Source organism: Arachis hypogaea, chromosome 20 (assembly GCF_003086295.3).
Source record: "Arachis hypogaea cultivar Tifrunner chromosome 20, arahy.Tifrunner.gnm2.J5K5, whole genome shotgun sequence".
NCBI lineage: Eukaryota > Viridiplantae > Streptophyta > Magnoliopsida > Fabales > Fabaceae > Arachis > Arachis hypogaea.
Genome location: NC_092055.1, coordinates 137,181,796 through 137,202,500, shown reverse-complemented (window position 1 = coordinate 137,202,500; position 20,705 = coordinate 137,181,796). Strand labels below are relative to the sequence as shown.

General features: G+C 28.1%; 4 protein-coding genes across 4 annotated transcripts; 2 read left to right on the top strand and 2 right to left on the bottom strand.

The window, feature by feature from the left end:
* Positions 1-95: 95 nt before the first annotated feature.
* LOC112784080 (small ribosomal subunit protein bTHXm) lies at positions 96-804 on the bottom strand. The gene has a single exon (XM_025827193.3). The coding sequence runs from the start codon at positions 759-761 to the stop codon at positions 507-509; it is 255 nt and encodes an 84-aa protein (XP_025682978.1). The 5' UTR covers positions 762-804; the 3' UTR covers positions 96-506.
* Positions 805-3,350: 2,546 nt separating this feature from the next.
* On the bottom strand, positions 3,351-6,458 carry LOC112784445 (uncharacterized). Its single transcript, XM_025827647.3, has 2 exons — positions 6,293-6,458; positions 3,351-3,841 (listed from the first exon to the last, which is right to left on the bottom strand). Exons 1-2 carry the CDS (start codon positions 6,403-6,405, stop codon positions 3,619-3,621), a joined length of 336 nt encoding a protein of 111 aa, XP_025683432.1. The 5' UTR covers positions 6,406-6,458; the 3' UTR covers positions 3,351-3,618.
* Positions 6,459-15,102: 8,644 nt separating this feature from the next.
* On the top strand, positions 15,103-17,413 carry LOC112784495 (uncharacterized). Its single transcript, NM_001405413.1, has 2 exons — positions 15,103-15,401; positions 16,885-17,413. The coding sequence occupies exons 1-2, from the start codon at positions 15,162-15,164 to the stop codon at positions 17,125-17,127; spliced, it is 483 nt and encodes a 160-aa protein (NP_001392342.1). The 5' UTR covers positions 15,103-15,161; the 3' UTR covers positions 17,128-17,413.
* Positions 17,414-18,479: 1,066 nt separating this feature from the next.
* LOC112784540 (oleosin 1) lies at positions 18,480-19,222 on the top strand. Its single transcript, NM_001405412.1, has one exon. It carries the CDS (start codon positions 18,530-18,532, stop codon positions 18,941-18,943), a length of 414 nt encoding a protein of 137 aa, NP_001392341.1. The 5' UTR covers positions 18,480-18,529; the 3' UTR covers positions 18,944-19,222.
* Positions 19,223-20,705: the final 1,483 nt, after the last annotated feature.

The following is a 20,705-nucleotide window of genomic DNA, read 5'->3' as shown; positions in this document are numbered from 1 at the left end:
ATCATCAAGAAGTAAACCAGTAACAGAGTTAATCAACCAAAGAGTCCAAGAACAAGCACTGACTGATTACCTTCGGCGAGGGCAGTGAGCAGAGATTTGAGGGAGAGCGACAGACGACATATTATAAGATATCATAGCTCAAAACATACACAAAATTAACTAATTGTTTCTTTACTAAATCATTCTGAACACATTAAAAACTAAATTAACCAAATCACATTTTTTTATGAACTGATTAAAAAAAAAAAAGTAAGCAAGAAAAATTAACTAATCTTTGGTACCCTTCGAACGAGCAGAGTATGAAGGAGAGGGAGCAACAATGTGACGCGGAGAAGCTAGCAGCAGCGAACGACGAAGCTGGACCTGGCGACGCGGCGGACGAAGGAAATGTGCTTCTCATACCCGAACCTCCCTCACACGGATATGAGGCTAATCTAGTAATTTACTTATTGTTACCCCAAAGCAGGAAGAACATAATTCAAAACCCTAGAAAGTAGATGCAGCAGTCAAATGAGCTTGAAAGGGAGAGGCCAAGGAGTGGACCTGGGGACTTCGACTTTGTCCTTGATGCGTTCTATCATCTTCTCCTTCTTCGGCCTAGCGTTACCGTACGATCCCTTGAATCTCTTCCCCTTCTTCGTCTTCTTGTCACCTCGCCCGCACACCGTAGGTAAAGCTACTCCTCCAGACGCCGTCGAGGACGCCATCAACCACCTTGCAGTGGCTGCTATGCCGCACCGCTGCATCGCACTGCTCGCCATACAGATACAGATACCTTCCACTGAGGATGCGGAAAGCTCATGGTAGAAACTAGAAAGACCTTCTGCACGATATTATGGGCCAGGCCCAATCACCATAGCTTGGGCTGTCTCTCACGGCCCTAAACCCAAAACTTTTATTTTCTTATATCAGAAATTTTTTTCTTTAGCATTTGAAACTCTTATTTCTTCATATCTAAAATTTGGCTGCTATAATAATAAAAAATATCAAAGTAAAATGCTTCAAGAAAGAAGAGAAAGAACATAGACAAAAACATAAAAGAAAAAAAAATAGAAAATTGAATCATTTATTGTGAGTTCTTGATAACATTTTGACTATAAAAAATTTACAATAATTAATATTCATATATTCTATCAGATATTCTAATATTATTTATATTAATAAGTATAGTCAATAACAAATTGTATCGCCAAGAAGCAATAGCTCAAATGACATAATCTTCTCATACTCAATTAAGAAGTTGCGGATTCGAGTCTCCATATCTTCGGTAAAAAAAAAAATATAACAAATTGTATCAAGCGAAACCAGCTTTAACTTACTGGTAGAATAACGTCATAGTAAACCGTAAGTATATATATATATATATATATATATATATATATATATATATATATATATATATATATATATATATATAATAGCTAGCACAATAGAAATGAAGGACTTTCAAGTGAATAAACTTTATAAGTGCTATGAATATGAATTTTAAATTTTAAAGATTATGTAACTAATGAAAATATTATGTTCTTCTTTAAAGATTGTTTATGTATTTGTTGGCTACCAAATTTTTCTCCTGTTTACAATTATTAATGTGTTCTTCAATACAAGACTATTGTTATTGTTCATCCTATGACTAGTAGTGAACAATGTTCCATGTGCACCTTACTTCTAGTTAACAAGACAATGATAATTATTTAATCTTCTATCCATAGCAAAACACTTAATCTTATTACTTATGGATTTCATAATGCACAGATTGCCTTACTAAAAACACAATTACACAACTTAAAAAAAAAGGTAATGCCTAATTTAGTTTTTGGAATTCGTCAAAATTGTCTCGGACTTTGAAAATAACCAAATTGGCTTATAAATTTATAAACTATGATTTTCTATTCATCATTAATTCAACTCCCGTTAACATAATATTAATCTGAAACAATGATATAGTGCCAACGTGACATTTTTAATGATAAAGTAATGTGGTCAATGAAATAGTAACGTGACATTTTCAGTGCCTCGGACAAAATTTGAGCTGAGTATTCAACGAGACGTCTTACGTCTTTTTAGTCTTTTAGGATTTTGTTTTTATTTTTCTTTTTTGTTTGGTTGTTTTTCTTTTTCAGTCACAAAAAAAATTAACTAAGTATATGATTTTTTATTTCAATAGAGTACTTTAGGCAATAAGTTTAGATGCGAGAAAGAAACAATGTTTCTTCTATTGTTAGATTGTTCTCTTGATAAGATTGATGAATGTGAGTTGGAAGGTATGAATACGCTAAACAAATTGCTGCTATAAATTAAAGCATAGCCAAACGAGGAAGTATTTGCTTGTGTGGTCTTAGATCTTTATCATTAGCTAGATTTAAATTGGAATTAAGTCATTAACCAAATTAAGTTATTCACTAAGTTAATCTAATTAAGAGACTCACTGATGTCAGTGAATCAAGAAAATTAGAGAACACTCGATATTACAAACATGAAACATTGGATGAAATTAATCTTAACATTTATATCATTCATTACATTCTCATCTTTTTATTTGTTTTTTTAGATTTTAGATTTTATTTATTTATTCATTCTATTCTTTGAATGCTCAAATAATGAATTTTTTTTAAAGCAAATTTTCTACCTGATTAATAATCTTCGAAGAAAAGATAATTATTTTACTATTTTTTTTATTACTTGTGAGTTGTGATCGGTGCACTTGTCCTAACTGAGATTTTATAATTCGGTAACAAAAATAATAAAGGAGAACTTATTGGCTATTTTGGCCTAAACATTTTAATGAATTATTTTTGAAAAGATAATTCCACGTTTATATGATGCCGATGTTGACTTTGTTGGCCATAACACTTCTTTTTCCAGCCTTTTGTCCTTTAAAAATAAATAGTCATTCACTGGGTGGAATCAATTATATTGATTAGGAAAGAGCATCTATCATCATAAACCAAATTTATTCTAAATGCTAGGAGTCACCTCAATAGAATCTTCACATCTATTAACTTTGTTTTAAAGTGGCATCCATCTAGCTTTTCTCTTTTTTTTTTTTTTTAAATAGTATTCCTAAATCCGATAGATCAAAGACTAATTTACCACAAATCTAAACTTCATTTAAAGATTTGTTATTGACCAATAAATTATTACATACACAAGACGAAATTCAAATCTTTGACACTTGTTTAAGCGAACAAGTGAATTGACCACATGACTCTAGCTTTATTCTTGTAAGAATATCATTTTCAATTTGACATGTGGCCCAATGACAGAACAAATTCATCAATAAAATGGTGTGTTCCCTAAAAAGCAAGAAAGTAAAAAGGATAGACTATTGCAATGCTTGGACTACTATGGAAGGAAAAAAGGTTCCAACCTTATAAGTCAAGGACAATAATGGAATCAAAATATTACAAACCAATACAATAGAGACAACAAATACAGCTAATCCTGATTAACAAGCAGCATCTTGATCATGCATCTGTTCTTGCAACAAGGTATAAAGGATAAAACTGCTGTTACATATCACCATCTGTGAGGTTTTCTTGCCACAATTTTATAGGGCAAGGATGCAAGCTCGCCGGTGCCGGTCAGTGGTCCAGGAGATAAATAAAATCACATAGATTATTGTTTAGAACATTCAGGACATGAAAAGTAACCTCTGGCTTGACATTTTACACAAGATATCTGCTTGACCTTTGATTGATAACCAAGATTTTCATACAAGTCATCCATGAGGTTACTACCGAGTCTTAGAATTCCGCCTTCTTTGACTGAGCCAGTTCCTTTACATCTAGAACAAGCTAATCTCCTCAGATTGCCACATCGCCTGCACATCCCCAGTGCACTGCAATCAAGGGAATATATGTTAAAACTTGAAAGAACAATTGAAAAATTTTAACAAATAGAAGTCTCAGTAAGTGTTTGTTTACAATGTCATTTGCATTATAGTTTCACATAATCTACGTTGTTATATTTATCTTAATATCATTAATTCTTGTGCTGCAGGTGCCAAAGTGTGAGTACCATTAAAAATCTGTCACCATAATTCACTTGAAACATTAGTGCACGAGAAAAATTCAAGGGTCTGAAAGATTCAACACCACGACATTGAATCAGATTATAGAAACGGCCAAAAGGCAATGGAAAATTGATGCCATATAAAGACTCCCACAATTAGAAAGCAGCAACAATGACTTCAAACACTCTTGGGAGTGTGAAAAACTTCAAGACTGACTCAAAGTCAATCTTTGCATGATCCAATAACACTATGTGAAGATGTTATAAAGCAGACCTACAATGGACCCAAAGAATACTAGATTCTGGGATGATTTAGGACTATTTAATTTTTAATATGGTATGAGAGTAAAGTTTATATATATATATATATATATATATATATATATATATATATATATATATATATATATATATATATTATTGGACCATCCTCACTTAATACACAAGTCCAAGTCAACGCTCCAAGTCCTCCTTATCTACTTCTGAGCATGAGGGGTGTATCAAGTCTCATATTGGAGTGGGCTAATCACATTTGGCAGAGGTAATACCAAGATTTCCTTTCAAGACTTGTAGCAACCATTGGTATTGGGATGGAGAGGGAATTGGCCCATTTTTGTCGGACTCTCCTTCACCATCGGTTTGTACCATTGTTGTGACAAGAGTTGGTAGCTCCAAAGTTTATGGAGGCAGTGGTGGTGTTGCTGCGTTCGGAGGGCCAGGGAATCTAGGGTGCAAGACTTTGTGGATGCGCCACATCCTCCGCCATAGTTCCCAACTTAAGAAGTGTTTTCAAATAATAAAATAATTACCTTAATTTAAAGTATTATAGTCAACATAAAATACACCTTATGAATATACTGCCCAAGTGAAATTGTTAAAGATAGAACTTATATACCTGAAATCTTTAGCAAAATCATGGGAAACATGTTCATAATTATCATAATTGACTTGTATTGTTCCTGTTCGTGGTTGACTTGGGACACTCATGCATGTAACTCTTGTTGGCCGTGAAATTTTGTTTGTTATGCATAAATTTGTCTCATTCATAATTTCATAGGAAAATTTTCAAGCAAGCATTTGAAACAAGAAAGTTGAACAACAAATGCAAATGTGATCATGAAAGCCTCCAAATAGGCACAGAAATGAAAAAACACAGTGTCTGCCTATTACATAGCTTGGTTAATCAATTTCCTTGATGATTGGTATGATACATTGAATAATCCTTTACAAAGGAGAAAGTGAATAAGTAGGTTTTGAGCTTTTTATGGCTTCTTTCATGTTTTGATGATAGAGTGTAGCTAACAGATACTCTTGCGACACTCATTCGCAGAACCCTATAAGAAAAGCCAGGCTACTTCAAATACTAAGAAATAGTAAGATAGGTATCATGTAACAAGTTTGAATTGTTGGAAAGTATGCTAAGAGCCCCAAAAAATGGTTAAGAACACTGAGAGGAAAATGATAAATTTAATTTCACCATTGAGGGAAACTGTTATGATACAAGTCTATCACTACATGATCATATATAAGAGTGTAATAACTACTAACTAATTAACGAGTCATCAAACTCACTCAACTAGTACACATGCAAGATTAGCTTATTGTTACACACCCCACAATAGCAGAGATGTTCCAGGGCAGCATGGAGGAGCCACCCCTTTTCAATACACATATAATTATAAATTGACATCTTACTATAATTATAAATTGTGTGTTCTGTTCTGTCTAACTTATCAAACAAAATGTAAAATGTCAATGTACTCTATGTACTCTTGTGTCTATGTCTCTATTAATAAATTGAGACAGCAACCAAACACAGCCTAGGGGTTAGTGAGACAAGAATGAGAAAAATAAAATGAAAAATAAAGCATACTTGGAAGTAGGAAAAGAATTGAGTGGGAATTTGTGGCGAGATTGGCCTCTATAAAACCAATTGATCATTTCTTGTAATTGTTTACAAGCATACATTCTTTACTCAATACATTTTTCCACCGATTTGGGAACTATCTCACCGATATTCCCTCAACTGTGATTTTTGCATTCTTCACCTATCTCTATATGCTATTTCTCTACTGCCACTTCCTATACTATTTAATCTATTTCTGTTCTTTCTTCCTCTTACACTTGTACAACTACTAACACAGAATAAATAGAAATTGAAGTTGAAAGAGCAAATTAGAATTAAGTGCATAAGGTTTCAAGGGCATCAAAATACAGTTCAATTCTTTCCCACAATTTCTTGGACACAAGAAAAAACAGAAGAGAAGAGTAAGTTAACCTGCGCTGAGAAGAAGAGAAGAAAGCATCGATTTTGGGGGCAGCAATGGTGGCACAAAGGAGAAGCGTGCCAACTCCCAAACCTGCAACTTCGCTTGCTGTGATGTTATCCATTTTTTCTATCTTCTCTTGTTATCAACCTTCTCAAAAGGGGTCCAACCAGAACCGGTTTCTCTCAAAATATTTTAATATCTTGGTTCAAGGCCTCTTGGGCCTAGGCCCATTATGGACATTACTTCCCTTCCCTTTAAAACAAGCATAAAAACTCAACTATAAAACACGGACCACCAAATAAAATCAATGCAAAATTACATTTTTGTTTTGTTTTATTTTTTGTTTATTTTATTAGACGTATGTTAAAATATATAAAAAGAGTATTTGAGTTATAAAAAATAATAAAATATATTATGTTAATTTTTTATCTTTATTTATAATCTAATATATAAATATTTTGTTAGTATAATTCAGTGTTAATATAGTTGAATGTCAGTCAAATCAGTTGATATATTTTGTTATATAATTGAAAATCTTACTTGCATTTTTTTTTTGTTATTTTGATTTTTGTGTTATAATCTAATATATATAATTACTATCAATAAAAATAACTAAATCATCACTTATTTTTATAAATATCCTACAAAATTTAAGTATTTTTTAATTCCAATTCACTAAAATCTACTTAAATTCCTGCTAATTTAAGTAAGAGTTTTTTGTGGTACTCTACTTGTTTTAAGTACATGGCAAAATAATATTTAGAATAAAAAAAATTAAATAGACAAATTAAAACGTGTCACTAAACTTATTGCAATATTATAGTTAGTGGTAAGTTTCCTGACGAGACATTGAACTTGTCTTGTCTCTCACTAGTTAATTGAGATGATTACCAGTTTGGGTTTTTAATTTTTAAATTGATTAGTTTGATCCTTTTCAGTTTTATAATCCTCAATCAAGTTAATTACTCAATCAAGTTAATTTCATTTCATGTTGTTAGTAGTTGCTGACATGGACTTTTAATTACTACATGTCATACTCTAAAAATAGAAAAAACTACCCATTCTCTTAAACTTATTTTCAAATAGAATCAGAGACTTCGGCTGAGTTTGGTAAAGCTTTTGCTTTTTAAAAGTAGCTTATGAAAGCTGTCTTTTAAAAGATAGCTTTTTAAAAGCTGCAGCACTTGCGTTTGGTAAAATCAAATTAAAAATGGCTTTTAATAAGTACAAGCACCACAATTATGTTTGGTAAAACAGCTTTTAAAAGTTGAAAAAATTATAATAAACATGTTTATAACAAAAAATAAATTTGTTTCAAATTTTTTAAAAATTTATATAATATTTTAAAATAAAATAATGTTAAAATAAAAAATTCATAATAAACATAAATATAATAAATAAATTCTTTTATTTTTTAACTTTAAAATTTTATATAAGTATCATAAAAATTTATTTTATCCTAAATATCATCACTAAAAATAAAAAATAAAAAATATATGAAGATTAGGTTGAAAAATAAAAAATATATGAAGATTGTGTTAGAATTTGTGAAGGTTAGGATGAGAAGTTAGAAATATATGAGGATTTCAATGGCAATATAATAGCGAGAAATATGTGCGGAAAAATGAAAAAAATTTGGTAAGCATAAGCCAGCTTTGAAAAGCTCCCTCTTAGGTGCTTTCAAAAGCACCCCAAACTTTTAAAAGCCGTAAGCACAAGCACTTGGACTTTTTAATTTACCAAACGCAAAATGACGTGCTTGTGCTTTTAAAAAGCACAAGCACCTCTTGAAAAAGCTTTACCAAACTCAGCCTTCGTCTAGTCTTCCTCTTCCCATCAATTACGTACTCGTTTGTTTTCTTTGCCATCTGAGCATTTCTTTTTAACTACAGTAATTTAGCTACACTAGAGTAACAATATATATATTAAAAAAAAAAAAAGTAGAGATAGATTGAGTAATATATATATAAAATACCAAAATCAAACAGACAAATTGAAAAGAGAAATTAGCGAATAAATATTTAAATTGGTCTTTAAAATTATATTTATATTTTAATTTAATTTTTAAAATTTTAATTTACTTAATTTAATATTTATAATTCACATTAGGATTATTTCTATCATAAAATCTTTAACAGCATGTTACGTCGTATTGGACTCCTTAACGAGTATTGACGTAGAAATTAAATTTTTTTACTTTAATTTGTTCTTTAATAAAAATAAAGTTATAGACTAACTTGAATCATAAATACTAAATTATGGAATCAAATTGAATAAATAAAAAATTTGGAAACAACATTGAAATGCGAATGTAACTTAAAAAATCAATATAAAGAATAACACTTAACGTAACACTTGCGATGAAAAAGGAAGAACAATATTCTTTTTTCTTTGAAAGCAGGAGGAACAACACGTAATTAGAGGCAAAGAGGTATGTGTAATTAACATCCCAAAATTGTATAGGATACTAATTCTAATTAATTTAGAATTAATCTCATTTATTTAGGAATTGCATATTATATTCGCCACTGTCGCTGCTTAATTGCCATTTCGCCCACTCAATTTTGTTCCTTATACACAAATGAGACACTTGATAACCTTGAAACAAGTAAATCTTAAATGTTGGTGTGATTTATTTGATAATTGAACAATTAAAAAAATAATTAACTGACCAAGATAATTAAGCATTTTAATTTTTTTTACTTTAATAAATTAGTTATCGTAGTGTCTAAAGTTATGTAAAAAGAAATAATATTAATTTGAAATTATAAATAAATAAAATATTCTGAAATGTGAAGATTCTTGTGTAACGATGACATAGCATGTAGGCAAGTGATGAGAGTCAATCACTAACATTATCATTTTAGAGGATCTTTTTCCATTTAATTAAATAAATTCGTGATTCTAGCTAGGTACTTGATCTATGGGTATAAAGATAATTACAACATTATTCCAAGTACGAAAGTGAGTTTATCTGTTAATTAGTGGTTAACTTCTTATACTAATTAAGGAATTGCGTGCATTAGTTATTATCATCCAATTTGATTAAAAGGGTGCATGACAATGAAATGTGATGATAATGATCAAGAAAATCCAGATCAAACTGAATCTACATAAATCAAAATGGCACACTACTTTTTCTTAATGAGCTTCTAATGAAATGGAGAAAGCTTGAATAATTAAGTTCTTATCCGATCCTGTAACTTGAAAAAAAAAAGGAAATGTATACTAAAATTAACGGCTAAAACAATTTAGTTTAAATTTATTCGTATACATTTTGATATATATAGTTATGATTTAAATTAATTTATGTTGATCTAGTATTTATTTTACTAATATATTTAAATAAGTGTTAAAAATTCGAATCCCGTCTTGTTAATAAAGTAATTTATTGATTAATAACCAACTCTTAAATAGAATTATAATTTGCGACGAATTAATTTTTTATTTGTCTAACCAATGTGTGATGTACGAATTAAAGCTAACGGTTGTAATATTAAAAGGTTTGTTAAATATAATTTTGTTTGTATTATAAATATAAATTATTTTATTATCAAATGTCACACACCATAATTGGTTGGAAGAATAAGCAAGATCTTGGTCCATTAAACTAGGGACTCATTCTTTCACTATTCATTTAACTTTTTTTTTTCTAATTCAATTAAAGATTAATTGATTCTGAATTTATTTAAGAAGTTATCACGAATATAAAGCATAATTCAAACTCATAATACTTATTTAAATAAAAGAATAAGTTAATTATTCGACCAATCAAAATTAGTTAATTGATTGGTAATTAGCTATTTTTTTTTTCAATGGTATGAAATAATATTCTTACTTAATAAAGTAAGATAGGGAGCGAATATTAAGTATCAATATTTTTATTTATTTTTCTTACCTTAAAATATTTTTCTTTAAGCCAATGAGTAATAGCTCAAATGACATAAACTCCCCATTCTCAATTAAGAGGTTGCGGGTTCGAGTCTCCTATCTTTCTAAATTTTGCCAATGAGTTATAGTTCAAATCACATAGTCTTCCCCAAGTCCCCATACTCAATTAAGAGGTTGCGAGTTCGAGTCTCCTATCTTTAGTAAAAAAAAATATATATTTTTCTTTAAATTTTTACGCTACGGGAACTGTTCATATTAAACCGTTCTCCATTTCAAAAAAAAAAAAAAAAAAAACCATACCGTAATTGAGATAAAAACCACCCCTCCGAGCCCCCTTCCCTTTTTTCTTTTGGGTAATTAAGAAGGTCATTGAGATTGAATAATAGATTTGAAAATGGATAAACGCTAAAATGCATGACAAAGGTAGAAAGGGTTTTATTTTGGGTCTTGCTTGGTGCGAGAAAGAGAATTCTGACACATTATTTGAACATTTTACGTTTATAGATGCTCAAATCAAATGAGGTTATAATTATTTATAGGCAACTATTTTATGAATATGGTAAAAATATCTTTTTATAATAATTTTTATTTAAAAAGTATAATATATTTATTTGGTTACACTTTAAATAAAAATAATATTTTTATAATATATAAAAATTAAATTCTATAATTTATTATTTAATAATTAAAATAAAATATTTTTATATAATAATAATTATAAAATTTTTATTAGAATAGCCACCTTATTTATATACGAATTCTCTTGTTTTTTTAAGTATCACTTTAAAGAAAGACAACTATATACGAATTATTTTTGCTACCACCACCAAAGCGAAATATTTTTTATGTTATTTTTGTTCAATCTTTTGACAAACTATAAATTAATATTACTTCTTTTATTTTAAAATAAATTTTAAAAATAAAAAAAATAGATAGATTAAGAAAATAAATAAATAATTTCTAATTAATCGTCTTTGATTTTTTTTAATTCATTAAAAATCAATGTAGTTGGAAATAATGGTATCTAAATTAAATAAATTAATTGAGTAATTTAAAATGAAAAAACATAAAATCATAAAGTGAAGAATTAATCATCATTAAATTTGTAGCTCTTATTAAATATGTGTCTTATTAATATCTTAAGAATAATTAATTATTTTATTATTTACTAATTTTTTTTATTTTAGAAAATTTTAATTTTTAAAAATAAAGATAATTAATACTAAAAAACATTGTTAAATTTCAATAGTACTGTTCAGTAAATTAGAAGAGCACGCAATAAGTTGCGAAACTAAAGTGAATCATTTATTAGCATATCTTTTTCTGAATAAATTTCTGATGTGTACTTGGTCTACGACTATAATTATTGCATTCCATCTTTAAAAATGAGATTACTGTATTTGATAGTGTTTCAGTTCTTTTCGGTCACTTCTAATATACTAATTAAAGAATTAAGTGCATCATCACACAATTTGATTAAATAGATGCATGATAGCTAGTTAGATGGCCAATTTGATAATAATGACCGAAATTAAAAGAAAATCTAGCTCAAACCGAAAATTACGTAAATCAAAATGGAATAAATTTATGGATTTAGCTAATATACAGGGAACAAATTAAGATGGTTAGTAATAAAAAGTTTTAAATAGATAGATTTTAATAAATATATTAAAATTTAAATTTTGTATATTTTTTATAAAAATATTCTAATTAATAATTTTAGAGTTTATCTGTTTTGTGTCATAAAGACACATGTTAAGATTATAAATTCAAAATTTTTTTATTAAAATAAAAATATTTAATAATAAAAAAAGTTTAATAAAAAACAACTAAAATTTGACTAACTTATTTAGACTTTACTTAAGACAAATTATGACTGTTTTTTTTTTGTCTTTAATATTATCGCTACTAATAATAAAATTAAGACATATATTAGCTAAAACTATAATTTTATCATGTTTTTATAAAGACATATGTTAACCCTAAATTTATGTCTTTAATGAGTTGATGAGCTTCTTTATTTATTTGTATTTTTATGGAAAATTCCACCTTTATTTGGTTTTTAGATTTTAGATAGGTATTGCTCCTGAAAACTCAATATGGAAATAGATAGGGACCAAGAAACCATTAATGTGTCTTTCAACACAAATGCCCTCTAAACAGCAAAATGGAGGACAAATCTCATTTTTATTTAAATACTATCACAGCAAAAATGGAGAACAAATAAAACTCATTCAAACTAATTTAACCATAGTTTAAATGAAATATCAGAACCAACCCCAGAACAGTTTACTTTAATTCCAAAATTTGGTCAATATTAAAATTTTATATCATTTAAAAATAAGGTATTGATTATTGATATCTTTTAAAATTATAATTATACAAAATTACTTATTATAAAAGTTTAAAATAATAAAAAATATATATAAATAATTATATATATTTAACATGTTTTTTATGCAATCTTTTTTAAACTAGCTAGCTAGTGTGACTATGTATAAATCTTTTTTTAGTTTTATATATTTATTTTTTTAGATTACAATTATCGATTTTTAAAATTTTTAATCATAAGTTTTGATAATATATTATAAAATTATTTAATTCAAAAATTTAAATTAATATAAAATATTAATAAATAATTATATCTCTAATAAAAATAAATTTTATTTATTAAATTAGTTTTAAAATTAAGGTATAATTCATCCTTATTGAGCTGCATATTTCAATTTACATAATCTATATCATGATGGATTGTCATTTCTTAATTTTTTTTTTTTTCTCGTCAATCCGGTTACCATTTAGTAATAATTTCCTCTCTTACTGCACTGCAAGTGAGATGGAGGGATTGAGACATTGTTTTATATTTAGGAATAAGTATCGTTTCTTATTCTTAAGGTTTAGACACAAAATTAAATTTATTTTTATTTTTATTTTTTAAATTGTCTTTAACATTTTATTTAATTTTAAAATTATCATTTTAATTTTTTACGAATAATTTTTTTTTTATTTGTTCAGTCTCTAATCTCATCGTCTATTATTATCATCCTTACCATTATCATTATCTCCTCCACTTATTTCTATCACATACCAACAATCAAATTTAAGAACATAATATTTAACAATAATAATATATTTAAATTCAAACAATTATCAATTTCATCCATCACCAATGATAACCAATAATAACGCATCATTTAAATAATTTAAAAACAACAACAATATTAAATTCAATAACAAAAACAACACACAACATTCATATATTTTTTTCTGAAAGAAAGAAAACAAATTAAGACAAAAAGAAAAAAGAGAGGAAGTGACAGAAGAGAAGAAAAAGAAAGAAGAAGAAGGAGAAGGATAGCACGGCACCATCATAGAGAGGACTCGTCGTCATCATTGGAGAGAAAGACAAGAGAACAAGAGGCGGAGAAAGAGAGCACGCGAGGTAGAGAGAGACAATTCGCTTCCTCTTTTCTTTTTCTGGTGGTCTTAGTGATGACGCTGATCATGAAGAAGGTGTTGCCTTCAAACTATACTATGACAACGGCGACGGAAGCAATTTTGCGGTCTTTGCTGCCGGCTATTACAAAGTTTCTATTAAATTCATAATTTGATCGACTTTTGGAGCAGTTCTCGCAGATTGAGACGAACGCGTCTAGGTGTTTGAGCAGTTCTTTGCTGACGGCCTCTTCTTTTTACACCAAATTTTCATTCATTTTTTTATTTTTTTATCTGAACGTGTATGTAATGGTTAATCTAATTAGATTTATGAAGATAAAAATAGAATTAAAATCAGATAAATGAGATGAGCGAAATTGGAAAAAGAAATGAGAAAGACGTGATTTGAGATAATGAAAGATGATAGAAGCTGATGATTGAAGATGATAGACAATAGTAACCGTGGAAAAGAAGATGAAGACTTTTATCTAATGATAACAGTGAGAAGATTGATGATGAATGATGAGAACTTTTATCTGATTGAAGATGATAATATATTTTTTTAAATTATCAAATTTTATAAAGATAAATTTATCAAAAAGATAATTTTAATATTAAATATAATGTTAAAACTATTTTAAACAAAAAAAAAATAATTTTAATTTTAATCCAAAATTTTAGAAAATAAAATAATACTTATCTCTTATCTTTATTGTCATTGTACATCTTCGTGAGTGCCCAATCTATTGGGCATTATTGTGAATTTATATCCGAAAAAAGAAAATTATGTTTCAGTCGGTAATTTTAAGAAATTGCAATTTTACTTTCTTAACTTATATCATGTTTTATTGATAAACTTTTTTTACGTGAAAATTGGTAAAAACATGACAAGTTTTTTACTAAAATTTTTAAGAATAATAACCAAATTAATCTTTAAAAAATATAATATTTTTAAATTTATTTTTAAAAAATTTTACCAATTAAATTGATCTTTTAAATATTATAAATTAATAATTATATTTATCATTCAGTTACTTCATTAATAATTTTGTCAACGATTGATAATCTAAAATATTAATTTAAAGCATATATGACATCTAATATGTTCAATTATTGAACGCTAACAAAATATATTTATAAAAATCTATCAATTTAGTCATTAAATAATATTAAAAATAGAGTTTATGTAATTGAAAAATGAGAGTAAATTAATATATTTTTATAATATATCTAGTCAGCGTTCAATTAGATATGTTAGATATTATATATGTTGTCAATTAATACTCTACATCATCATTATTTTATTAAAAAAAATTGTTAATAGAATAATTAAAGAATAAATATATTTAATTTGTAATTTTTAAAAAACTAATTTAATTAAAAAATATTTTTAAAAATAAATTTAAAAAATATTTAATTTTTTAAAAACTAATTTAATTATTAGTCCAAAATTTTCATGAATAAATTTTTACCAAAAGTGCTATATAAGAAGAGGCATTGAGTGCTTCATTTCTCACATCATCATCACTATAGAGTAGTAATAGTGTGAGAATGGAGACTTTGAATAATAATAATAATAGTGATAATAGTGAGATAAAATTGTTGGCCAATAGGCTTGACATTCATCGTTATTCAGAAGTGCCTAAATATTATGTGCAACCACAAGAATCGAGACCTGATAAAGTGATGGTGAAGAATGATAGCATACCGATCATTAATCTTGGAGGACATGATCGTGCTCATATCATCAACCAACTTTTGAAAGCCTCTCAAGAATATGGTCTTTTTCAGGCAATAATTTTATATGTTAAATCTTGTTCATATTCAAGTGCTCTCTCTCTCTCTCTCTCTCTCTCTCTCTCTCTCTCTCTCTCTCTCTCTCTCTCTCTCTCTCTCTCTCTCTCTCTCTCTCTCTCTCTCTCTCTCTCTCTCTCTCTCTCTCTCTCTCTCTTCAATATTTTATTTTTTGCCAAGCGACTTGAATTCATTTTTTTAGTAATATTTTTTAATATAATTTGACCCCTTTATATAAAAAAGGTAAATACTATAGTGTCTAACTTATTAAAAAGGTAAAAAAATAGTATTTAATAAATTTTAAATATTTTATTTTTTACTTATAAAAGTAAGTTAGACAATTTAATCACAACAATAAAAGGTACCATAAAATCTACCAAAAGAAAAAAAAAAGTTATGAGTAATATGTAAAATCAGTTTTTGAAAAATATTTAATAGGCCATTTTAATTTTTAATTAATTTTTAATTATCAAATTGTTGTCCAAATAAGAGGGACTTATCTAAGAATTTTAAAAATTATTAGGTATTTTTATGTTTTTATTAAGTAATAATAAAAAATTTAATTTGTCTAATTTTTTACTAAAATTTAATGTAGAAATTAATTTGTTTAAGAATGGGGGTATTGGATGAGTAAGTGATTTTTTATCTACAATTTTGTCTAATATTATTGATCATTTTACTATTTTAAAATATTTTAACATCTTAATTTATCACTTATGAGTTATAACCTAATTCATTCTAAATATTTTAACTTTTTGTTAAATATTTTAGTAATGATAATAATAATGGTATACTACTTTGTCGTAATCATAATTTTGTCTGAAGCTATATGTTAATTTAGTTATATAGCTAAGGCAAAGTAGTCGATCTAGATGTATACAATAAGTTGCATTACTTTTTTAACCTATAAATTACTAATCATATGACAATTTTTTTTAATCCATTTATAACTAGCTAGTGATATACTTCTCTCTGTTTTTTTTCACGACCACTTTTTCAATGCGAAAGATAGATAATTGAGATAAATAATAATACATTAGAAAACAAATTATGAAGGACATACAACATATAGATAGAAATATCTATCACTTACTAAAACCGAAAGGAATATTCCTATACATGCATGTTATGGGATTTTGCCAATGTTGTTTTATATATATATATGTATGTCCTACCTTTTGAAAAATAGTAAAGTAACAATGACTTCCAAAATTAAACTACGTATATAAAAAGAAGGACTTCCAAAAGAATAAAAGCACATAGATTAAGAAAATTAATTAATATATAAAAATACTGTTTATTAAATGGATCACTAATAGTTATTTAATTATTATAAATAAATTCCTTAATCTTTTGAGATAATATTGCACGTATCTCGTTTACAGTGTAAACGAAATAATAAGCGTGACACATGTATATTTCGTTTACAGTGAGAATGGAATTTTTTTTTCTTATTTATTTTTTTTTTTTGCTCTTGTAGCTAATGACTAATGGAAAGGTTGTTGGTGGAATTCACCGTGCTGTGACAAATTCAAAAACTGCACGAACAAGTGTTGTTTATTTAATCTACCCATCGCCTAAAGCTATTATTAAACCTGCTGAAGAATTTGTGAATGAAAAAACTCCAACACTTGGTAAGTTTATGAACTTTGAAGATTTCCATGCTTATTACGTTAAGAACGGTATGAAAATTGAAGAGGAGTACTTCAAGATCAAGCCATAATATGTTCCACAAATTAAATGATCTATGTAGTGGTGGTATAATGACATTATGTTATTAATTAATAAATGTGCAGTGTGCACATATTTATATATATATATGTCATCGTATGTATGTATGTTTTTATTAGTGAGTTGTTTTATTTCTCCTAAAAGTTCACCTTCATGTAGAGGTGCTTGGGTTGTTTTATTTTATTGTGTGTATATGTACATATGCGTAAATTAAATAAGCTAGTACTGCTTTATGAAATAAATATCCAAATCTGAATTTGCATGCAAGTTTATGCCAAATTAATTTGTCTAATGGTATTGTAGCAATGTGGTATTTTATTTTCAGTAGGACTGTTCATAAAAAAATATAAAATGGTTAATTGGTTTAAAAAATTAACCAAATTTTAAAATAACTGATTTTTTTAAAATAGCCCATAAACTATAACTAATTTTAGAAAGTGGTTAACTAAATTAGTAAAAACCAGTTTGTAAATCGACAGATTAACAAAACAAAATCGGTTAGATCGTTTGAAATTTTAAAATTAATTTTTTAATATAAATGTGTTACAAATTTAAGTTGATTTTATAATAGATAAATTAAAAATGACTAATTGATTTTTTTAAATTGTTAAAATTTCTTTTGTAAGTTAAAATTAATTTTGTATAAAATTGGTTAATCATACATTAATCCTCAAGTAAATTTTTTTACAAATCTATTTAGATAAATAAGATATTTCCATCATAAAAAATTTGATAATTTTACATTGGAATTTTATGACAAATTTTTAATAAGAATGAAAAAATGAAAAATAAAAAAAGTAATAAAGATCAATCTTTGGCTAATTTTTTTGTAATTTTTAAATAATTAATTAAAAAATTACGTAAAAATATATAAATTGTTCGTTATATAACTTAATCTATAGACTATAGTAGACATAAAACATTAGCCACTAAAATATATATTTTTTGGTGACTTAAATACTAAAATATATATTAAATCAATTATATTAAATATATAATAAAATTACCTATTAAAATTAATTATTAGAATAAAATATATATTAAAATAAGTTAAATTATATATATATATATGCAGGCTTGATGAGTGAGTTTTGTTTGTGATGTAATGTATGTAACAGTTTTAGATAAGAATTGAAAAATATGACGCCAACAAAGAAAAGAAAAGAAAAGGGAAAAGGCAAACGTGTCATGAAACCCAGAAATGGGTTTTGCATGCAGCGGCTGCATGAGAAGCACCTCAACACGTGCCACGACACCCACCTTGTGAATTGTGAAGATTGCCACCCGGAGACACCTATCTCCTCCTCTCCCCAATTTAAAACCCACATTTTCCGCTCTCTATTCATTCGCATTAGCATTAGCCCTTTCATTTCACTTCATAATTAATTAATAACATGGCTGAAGCACTCTACTACGGCGGCCGCCAACGCCAAGAGCAACCAAGGTCCACCCAGCTTGTCAAGGCCACCACCGCTGTTGTCGCCGGAGGCTCCCTCTTGATCCTCGCCGGCCTTGTGCTGGCCGGCACCGTCATTGGCCTCACAACGATCACACCGCTCTTCGTGATCTTCAGCCCGGTGCTTGTGCCAGCTGTCATCACTGTGGCACTCTTAGGCTTGGGGTTCTTGGCCTCTGGAGGCTTCGGCGTGGCGGCAATAACAGTGCTGACGTGGATCTATAGGTACGTAACAGGTAAGCATCCACCTGGCGCCAACCAATTGGACACAGCCCGCCACAAGCTGATGGGCAAGGCGCGTGAGATTAAGGACTTTGGTCAACAACAAACCAGTGGGGCCCAGGCTTCTTGAGCATACCATCTTCGTTTGCATCTTTGTTTGCACGCACGTCCACGCCATCATTTATCTTTTTCGAATTGTTATGGTTTATTTTATTTTATTTAATTTTTTATGAGTCTGGGTTTCTTGTATTACCGTTGTTTATATATTTCCTGTTATCATCCATCAATTTTAATCCTGCCTAGTCATATTGACATGAATTCAATATATATAGCTAGGATTATCGTCACATTCTAAAATTAAGTAAGAATATGCGTGTTTATTGAAAAAGTAAAGATCCCGATGCAACTCAGAGGAAGATTTTTATAAGGGAGATGGTTTGGTGATGAATAATGAAAGAAAATGGATGAGATTGTATCAGTTTCATAGACATACATCAGATTCTGTTAAAACAGAATTGAATCCTTGCACACTAAGCAACTGAATTAACCGTTTTGATACTGCATAGCCTCTATTATACAAGACTGTGGCGATCAATGAATAATGCATGACTTATCTCAACTTTAATGACTCCCTCACCTATTAATTATAGTCCTGATTCTTCATGCAACTCTGAATAGCAGAAATGATATCTTACAATCTATTGATGCACCATAAAGTTTCCAAGATGCTATGAAGATTGGAGACACATTGGAACACCATTTATTGCCGCAAACTTGTAGGAGAATAAGGAACAAACAAGAGTGAAATAACTATGAAAAATCATAAATACATAAATAAAACCTAGTTCTCGACAGAAAAGTTAAAGGTAATATATAAAAAAGTTTAAGGAGTTAACTATAGTTAATTATTTGTATTTTTAATTTTGAAATTCGAAAAATTATGTTAGTGGAGGATTTTTTTTTTTATAACATCTGTTTTTTAATGGGTTGATTTTAGTTGGTTTTCTAATGGAACTGGTAATATATACATAAATCTTAAAATATAATTAATGATAAACTCATCATACCATGGTATAAGTTAGACTAGATTAATATTACAAATAAAACCTTTTAGAAACTAAATTGATATTACGCATAATTTTGAAGGACTAAATTTTTGTTTTGTAATTATATTTTCTACTGTATTTCTTTATATCGGTATGAAAAACCAAAAAGAAAAAATTGCGTCTTTGCCTGTGTTGGAGATACAAATTATTTAAATACTTCTTATCTAATAGCTTTTGTTTTTTGGTTAACTATCTAATAGCTTAGAAAGTATTAGGGTTTGAGAAAATCCCCCCCCCCCCCCCCCCCCCCCCACTCCCTCCCCTATGACCAAAATCCCCTTTGTGGACTAGAATCACGATAGTATTGATTTTTGTTTTGGACTTGACGATAGTATTTTTTTTTTTGGACACAGCCATGGGCCAGAGAGCTGACCTGGCAAACCAACCAGAACCCAATACGCCCCCATAACCCGACCCTAAGAAAAGCGCAACTAAGAATTCTGACCCCAAAAAAAAAAAAGGTTAAATGTAAGCATGTTTTTTACGTATCACATATAACCATTTTGTTTTTGGTGTTGATTTATAAGGATTTTAAACTACGCGCAGAGATCCCATAGTTGGTCCAGGACTCCATATTGCGTTGAATCATCTGGGCCTGAAATAGGGCATGTCCAAAAAACAAAAAAATACGCAAAGAGAGCGAGAAAATAATTGAAAGTTAATTTATTTAACTTAATATCTATAACTTTTTTATGTAATATTCATAATTATATATTTATATATTTAATTATTTTAATAATAATTAAAAATATAAAATAAAATAATTTTAAATTATTTAAAATTAAA

Bases quoted from the DNA above. Each gene is read 5' to 3' on its own strand.
- LOC112784080 (XM_025827193.3), bottom strand. From the start codon at position 761: ATGGCGAGCAGTGCGATGCAGCGGTGCGGCATAGCAGCCACTGCAAGG.
- LOC112784445 (XM_025827647.3), bottom strand. From the start codon at position 6,405: ATGGATAACATCACAGCAAGCGAAGTTGCAGGTTTGGGAGTTGGCACG. The intron at 3,842-6,292 runs GTTAACTTACTC...CCTTGATTGCAG, and splicing joins TTCTCTTCTTCTCAGCGCAG to TGCACTGGGGATGTGCAGGC.
- LOC112784495 (NM_001405413.1), top strand. From the start codon at position 15,162: ATGGAGACTTTGAATAATAATAATAATAGTGATAATAGTGAGATAAAA. The intron at 15,402-16,884 runs GCAATAATTTTA...TTGCTCTTGTAG, and splicing joins AAGAATATGGTCTTTTTCAG to CTAATGACTAATGGAAAGGT.
- LOC112784540 (NM_001405412.1), top strand. From the start codon at position 18,530: ATGGCTGAAGCACTCTACTACGGCGGCCGCCAACGCCAAGAGCAACCA.